The following is a 7775-nucleotide window of genomic DNA, read 5'->3' as shown; positions in this document are numbered from 1 at the left end:
TTAGTTAGAAAAATTATATTGCCATAGATAGTAAATATTTTCTTAATGTAGCATATTTATGTGATTTACCCTTTAATTAATTTTACATGAACTTAGTGCTAGCTTGTTCATCAAGGTTTTAACAAGTCAAAAATATTTATTTTAAAAAAATAAAAATAGTTAATCAAGTTTCTAAAAGAAAATAAGTAATTTTAAAAGTAGCAGAAGTTTTTTAAAAGTTTTAAAAATAGTTTTTTCCCTGAAAGATCATTTAAAAAGCACTTTTAAAAACTATTAAAAATATTTTTATAAATTTGACCAAACACTAATTATTATTTAATCAGTGCCTTTTAAATTACTTAGTTCCTTATCACCAAAAGTACATATTTTTGAAAAATCCTTTATGAGAAAAGCATTTTTTTAAAGAACAACTTTCACATATACTAAACATAAAAATTATATTTGTATGATATAGCTATAGTTTGCATAATTGCACTCCATAGAAAACATAAATATGTATATTTCGCTATACATATACAAAGAAAGCAGTTGTATAATTCAATATACATATACAAAGAAAGCAGTTGTATAATTCGCTATACATATACAAAAGAAAGCAGTTGTATAATCTGTTTCGGTATACATATACAAAAGATCAATTGTATAATCTGTGTTTGTATAAAACGAGAAAGAGAGAAAGACAAAAGAAAACTGGGTAGGGGAAGATTGTATTTGTATAATCATAAGTGTAAAGGACGAAAATATATGCATTTGTATTTGTATATTCAATTTTCTCTCGCTTTATACAAACACAAACGCAATGTATACATTTGTGTTTGTATAAAGTGAGAGAGGCGAGTGAGAGCGGCGAGCGAGATCTGGAGAGTGGCGAGCGAGAAATCTGGGAGAGGGGAATGAAAATATATATATATATACAATTTTCTCTCACTTTATACAAACACAAACATATTTTATACATTTGTGTTTGTATAAAAGCGAGAGAGGCGAGCGAGACTGCCACCAAAACGAGAGTGGCGAGCAAGATTCCACCAGGGAGAGAGGCGAAAATAGCAATAATTTGCTATAGGGTACAATTAAATCAAACTATGTTTATATAATTTAATTTGAATTAATAGTTTGGTATTATATACAATTTTTCCGTTTTTAAATAAATAAATTTTAAACAAACATGCTATATTTTTTTTTTAAATACGCATAGATGCGTTATTATTAGTGCTTCTACAAAATCTAAATGCCATTATAAGTTGGCAATTTTTTAAAACTAACGCTATGAAATCAGCGTTATTAAGGAGGAACAGTTTTTGTATAAAGTTATCAACACTACTTATAAGTTAAATAATTTAGAAAAGTTGATATTTTCTTCGTTTCGTAATAAATATTGTTTTATGATTTTTTTCCCCTCAAAATATGTTGTTTCTTTTAATCTTATACTCAATTATTTTGTAGCTTCATGATCCATAAAATAAATGGATAATTGCTAGCGAAACTCAAGAGAAGAAAGTTAGGAATAGAACGTGGGTTAAGGGGAGTTGGATACATCCATGCTCAATGATGTAGGTGTGATCAGGTCGATTTGGACAAAATGTTAGAGGCTAGAGAGACCATGAACATATTATCAACTCTGTGATTTAACAATCATTAGATATCTTACATATGCTTAACAACTATAATTAGATGGGATAGAATTACATAAACGGCCAGCGCAACTGTATGTCTTAATCTCTCTGTGAACAACTTTTGCTACTCAATCTTCTTTACTATTATTTTTTTGTCTAATTCATAAATAGAATAAATCATCAAAATAAACTCTCTAAAACGAACAACACTAATTCTAACAAGTAAAATAAGGAAATTGATAGCTTTTCAGTAATTAAGTTGTTATCAAATCGATAAACCAAATTGTACTAGTATTCACTTAATACTTGCGATCACGTACACTTATGTGTGCTAAAAAGACAACACAAAACATTTTCGTTGGTTAAAGTATTTTATTTGTCGCCTATAAATAATTAAGTTATTCATTTATAAAAGTTGGATTTTTGATATACAAGGCATTATATTAACATTCTAAGTTTTTTTTTCCATTAGTTTCTCTTCTATGGCAGATCCACAAAGCATAATACTCACACCGGAATCTCTAATCTAATAAATCTCTAATTTATAATTGAAATCAATCCATATGTTCTTAACCTCAGAATAAATTCAATTGTATGGTTTTTTTCAAATAAACAATACTCATATTCATAAATTCCTCCATAACTAATTATGTAGGAATTGAAATTCCATAATAAGTAATTTTTTTATTTATTTACTTGTATTCAGTAAGTAATTAAAAACAAATTATCATTAAAGAATCTGTGTATAATCTAAATAAATAATGGCCGGGGGGGGGGGGGGGGGGATAGGGAATAGTGGATTTGGAATGAAAATAAGGTGTGTTGAGAGAGTGAGGAGGGGCACAAGCACTGTGGAACAACACTGGTAAAACTTGTTTTCCTATTTTTATTAGAGGATTTATTTTTCTTATTTTTAAAAAATTAATATCCTAGAAAATAAGTTTTTCAAAAATTTAAATTAATCGAACATGAAAATATTTTTAAAAAAAATAGAAAATGTTTTCCATTAAACGGTACACACCCTGAATCAATGAAACACCTAAAAAGTAAAAAATATTTCTAGAGAAAACAATACAAAATTCACAAGATTAGGGCCTAATTATGTGCCTTTTTTAGTTTTCAAAATTACCTTCTGCATCATATTTATTTTGTCAGATACATATAAATGGTAAACTCAGATACATGTATTTCGGATGCATGCAAGTCAAATTAAATATAATTTGTTCTAAATACACCATATCTAATCGTAATTCACATGTATCTAGGATACACATTTACTCTCTCGCTCACCTTTATCCCTATATATTTGTATTTCAGAATGTATCTAGTATCAAAAGATATATGTTGATTCTCTCACTCAGCTCCCTCCCTGTGTATTTGTATTTCAAAATGCATCTAGTGTCTTTGATACATGTATTTGACTTAAATTATGAAAGAATGGTGTTCAATTTAGTACCAAATTATAAAATTAGTGAGAGACAATGTGTAATTTTTTCAAATTATACAGTGGATTCATACTTATGCATGGTTACAATATTTGTGTAATTAGGTAGTTTTTCCTTATTTCTAATGTCATTTTCGAATTGAAAAATAAAGTTTAAACAAACATCGTGTTTTGGATAGATTTTAGAATAATAGTGCATAGACAAGAACCGATTCAAAATGGGGTGCAATGGATAGGGTTGCTCCTCCCTTAATCAAAGATCTCGAATTTGAGTTTTGAACACATATCAAACATCAGACGGAAAAAAACAAATTCAAGATGGCATACACTAAATAAAATAAAAATAGCAACGAGGTAGTTGCGATCATTTGTTTGGTGGGTTTCCTCTACTTTTTCTCTTGATGAAAAAATTCTCATGTATGACGAAGAAATCCAATTTACAAAAGATAACCAAAAGTCAAAAGATTTTCAAGAATTTGGAGCTATAACTTAAATTTTGAAAAAAACAAATTCATATGTAAAATGCAAATACAAAACAATGATACATGATCTTGATCTTGACTAATTCATGGTCTACCATGAACTAAACCCATAGTTTAGTAGGAATCTATTTCATAATAATTAAGATGAGATTATATATGCTTAGTTTGTTTTTTTCAAAGATTATTTGGCCAGTTTGTACTTGTTTTTCTAAATGTTTTGAGCCAGTTTTTTTTTTTCTTTACAAAAAATTAAACTTGTCTTTATCAATTGTTTGGGTCTCTTGCTATATAAAGAGCTAATTCTTCCACCAATGTTGCAAGAACAACAAACTAATTTAGTTCCAATATGGGAATACCATCAAAGTTGAGGCAATGGCCCCTTCTTGTTTATGCTGTTGCCTTTTGCTTGATAGTCATTAGTGTAGCAGCTGATTATAAGCCCCACATTGATGATTCATCATCTTTGTCATACCATTATAGGCCACGATCGCCTCCACCGCCTCCTCCACGACGTCGTTACTATTATAAATCGCCCCCACCGCCTCCTCCACGACGTCGTTACTACTATAAATCGCCTCCACCGCCTCCTCCACGACGTCGTAACAATTATAAATCGCCTCCGCCACCTCCTCCACGACGTCATTATTATAAATCACCTCCACCACCACCTCCGCGACGTCATCACTATTATAAATCACCTCCACCACCCCCTCCGCGACATCATCACTATTATAAATCACCTCCACCTCCATCACCATCACCACCTCTTCCACATTATTACAAATCTCCACCACCGCCTTCTTCACCTCCCCCGCCAAATTATTACCATCATCCACCACCACCACCAATCCTTTCTCCTCCTCCAACATATCATTACGAATCTCCACCACCGCCTTCTCCATCTCCACCGCCACATTATTACCATAATCCTCCACCACCACCTTCTCCATCTCCACCGCCACCTTATTACTCTAATCCACCACCCACACCAATCCATTCTCCTCCTCCTACACCACCACTTCCATCTCCATCTCCATCTCCATTGCCATCGCCCCCATTGACTACACCTGTCGATGAACCATCTCCATCTCCATCTCTGTTGCCATCACCACCATTGATTGCACCTACCGATGGACCATCTCCATCTCCATCTCCATCTCTGGTTCCATCACCAACATTGATTTCACCTACCAATGGACCATCTCCATCTCCATCTCTGTTTCCATCACCACCATTGATTGCACCTAACGATGGACCATCTCTATCTCCATCTCCGTTGCCATCACCACCATTGATTTCACCTATCGATGGACCATCTCCAACTACATTGCCATCACCACCATTGATTGAACCTATCGATGGTCTATCTCCATCTCCATATCTGTTGCCATCACCACCATTGATTTCACCTACCGATGGACCATCTCCATCTCCATCTCCATCTCCGTTGCCATCACCACCATTGATTTCACCTATCGATGGACCATCTCTATCTCCATTGCCATTACCACCATTGATTGAACCTACTGATGGACCATCTCCATCTCCGTTGCCATCACCACCATTAATTCCACCTATCGATGGACCATCTCCATCTCCATTGCCATTACCACCATTGATTGAACCTACTGATGGACCATCTCTATCTCCGTTGCCATCACCACCATTGATTGCACCTACCGATGGACCATCTCCATCTCTATCTCCGTTGCCATCACCACCATTAATTGCACCTACCACTGGACCATCTCCATCTCCACCACCTTCTCCATTACCACCACCTCCAGTGAAGTTTCCTCCTCCTCCATTGCCATCTCCACCTCCACCACCTTCTCCATTTCCACCACCTCCAATTAGGTCCCCGCCTACTCCATCGCCATCTCCACCTCCACCACTTTCTCCATCTCCACCACCTCCAGTTAGGTCCCCGCCTCCTCCATCGTCATCTCCACCTCCACCACCTTCTCCATCTCCACCACCTCCAGTTAGGTCCCCGCCTCCTCTATCGCCACCTACACCTCCACCACCTCCAGTTAGGTCCCCGCCTCCTCCATCGCCATATCTACCTCCACCATATTCTCTATCTCCACCACCTCCAGTTAGGTTCCCGCCTCCTCCATCACCATCTCCACCACCTCTAGTTAAGTCCCCGCCTCCTCCATCGCCATCTCTGCTTCCACCACCTTCTCCATCTCAACCACCTCCAGTTAGGTCCTCGCCTCCTCCATCACCATCTCCACCTCCACCACCTTCTCCATCTCCACCACCTCCAGTTAGGTCCCCGCCTCCTCCATCGCCATCTCCACCACCTCCAGTTAGGTCCCCGCCTTCTCCATTGCCATCTCCACCACCTGTAATTAAGTCTCCGCCTCCTCCATCGCCATCTCCACCTCCACCACGTTCTCCATCTCCACCACCTCCAGTTAAGTCCCCGCCTCCCCCATCTCCATCGCCATCACCACCTCCACCACCTTCTCCATCTCCACCACCTCCAGTTAAGTCCCCGCCTCATCCATTGCCATCTCCACCACCTCCCATTAAGTCTCCATCTCCTCTATCACCATCTCCATCTCCACCTTCTCCATCTCCACTACCTCCAATTAGGTCCCCGCCTCCTCCATCGTCATCTCCACCTCCACCACCTTCTCCATCTCCACCACCTCTAGTTAGGTCCCCGCCTCCTCTATCGCCACCTCCACCTCTACCACCTTCTCCATCTCCACCACCTCCAGTTAGGTCCCCGCCTCCTCCATCGCCCTATCTACCTCCACCACATTCTCTATCTCCACCACCTCCTATTAGGTTCTCGCCTCCTCCATTACCATCTCCACCACCTCTAGTTAGGTCCCCGCCTCCTCCATCGCCATCTCCGCCTCCACCACCTTCTCCATCTCAACCACCTCCAATTAGGTCCTCGCCTCCTCCATCGCCATCTCCACCTCCACCACCTTCTCCATCTCCACCACCTCCAGTTAGGTCCCCGCCTCCTCCATCGCCATCTCCACCACCTCCAGTTAGGTCCCCGCCTCCTCCATCGCCATCTCCACCACCTTCAATTAAGTCTCCGCCTCCTCCATCGTCATCTCCACCTCCACCACGTTCTCCATCTCCACCACCTTTAGTTAAGTCCCCGCCTCCCCCATCGCCATCACCACCTCCCCCACCTTCTCCATCTCCACCACCTCCAGTTAAGTCCCCGCCTCCTCCATCGCCATCTCCACCACCTCCCATTAAGTCTCCATCTCCTCTATCACCATCTCCACCTCCACCACCTTCTCCATCCCCACCACCACCTTCATCGAAATCTCCACTTCCGCCTTGCAATAATAAATCTCCTCCCCCACCATCTTTTTTCCCTTTTCCAATACTATTTCCCTGGTTGCGAACTCCACCTCCGCCGCCTAATTGTACTCCTCCACCACCACTAATAAACTCCCCCCCTCCTCCATCGCCACCTCCACCACGTTCTCCATCTCCACCACCTCCAGTTAAGTCCCCGCCTCCTCTATCACCATCTCCACCACCTCCCATTAAGTCTCCATCTCCTCTATCACCTTCTCCACCTTCACAACCTTCTCCATCCCCACCACCACCTTCATCGAAATCTCCACTTCCGCCTTGCAATAGTAAATCTCCTCCCCCACCATCTTTTTTCCCTTTTCCAATACTATTTCCCTGGTTGCGAACTCCACCTCCGCCACCTAATTGTATTCCTCAACCACCTCCAGTTAAGTCCCCGCCTCCTCCATTTAAAATAATTACTCCACCATTTCTACGAGTACCTCCACTCCCATTTCCCTTTAATCGGCAACCCTAGTACTACAACCCACCTCCACTACCATTGAAATCTCATGGTTATCATTACACATCATCTCCTCCTCCTTCACTACTAAAACACGTTTGACTTTACAATAATTGCATGATATTGCATCTTGTCTCAATTGAACTGTGTAATCAATTGGTGTTTCTCTTTTAAGAGATTTGCTTATTTAGTGTATATTCTAAATAAAAATGATTCGAATGAAATTCGGTTTCAGTTGCTATTTATTTTGCAATCATAGTATTCTCCACTTCCTATTTTATTGAACACTATATGATTAGATCACTTGTATGTTAATCTGAGTTGTATATTTATCAGTAGTAGGGTAACATATTATCAACCTATAGTTGAATTTGAAAAAAATAATATGTTATATTATTATTAATATTATTATTTAAATTCAAAAATATCTT

At 39.1% G+C, this 7775-nt stretch overlaps 1 protein-coding gene across 1 annotated transcript; it reads left to right on the top strand.

Annotated features, from left to right (window-relative positions):
• Nucleotides 1-3888: 3888 nt before the first annotated feature.
• On the top strand, nt 3889-7359 carry LOC125811749 (uncharacterized). Its single transcript, XM_049491325.1, has 2 exons — nt 3889-6059; nt 6147-7359. Exons 1-2 carry the CDS (start codon nt 3889-3891, stop codon nt 7357-7359), a joined length of 3384 nt encoding a protein of 1127 aa, XP_049347282.1.
• The last annotated feature ends 416 nt before the right edge of the window (nt 7360-7775 follow it).

This window comes from Solanum verrucosum, unplaced genomic scaffold, assembly GCF_900185275.1.
Source record: "Solanum verrucosum unplaced genomic scaffold, falcon-dt-bn FXZP01000878.1, whole genome shotgun sequence".
Classification (NCBI taxonomy): Eukaryota; Viridiplantae; Streptophyta; class Magnoliopsida; order Solanales; family Solanaceae; genus Solanum; species Solanum verrucosum.
The sequence above is the reverse complement of the archived record's forward strand: the minus strand, read 5'-3'. Positions and strand labels throughout refer to the sequence as shown.

Bases quoted from the DNA above. Each gene is read 5' to 3' on its own strand.
- LOC125811749 (XM_049491325.1), top strand. From the start codon at position 3,889: ATGGGAATACCATCAAAGTTGAGGCAATGGCCCCTTCTTGTTTATGCT. The intron at 6,060-6,146 runs GCCATCTCCACC...ACCTCCAATTAG, and splicing joins AAGTCCCCGCCTCATCCATT to GTCCCCGCCTCCTCCATCGT.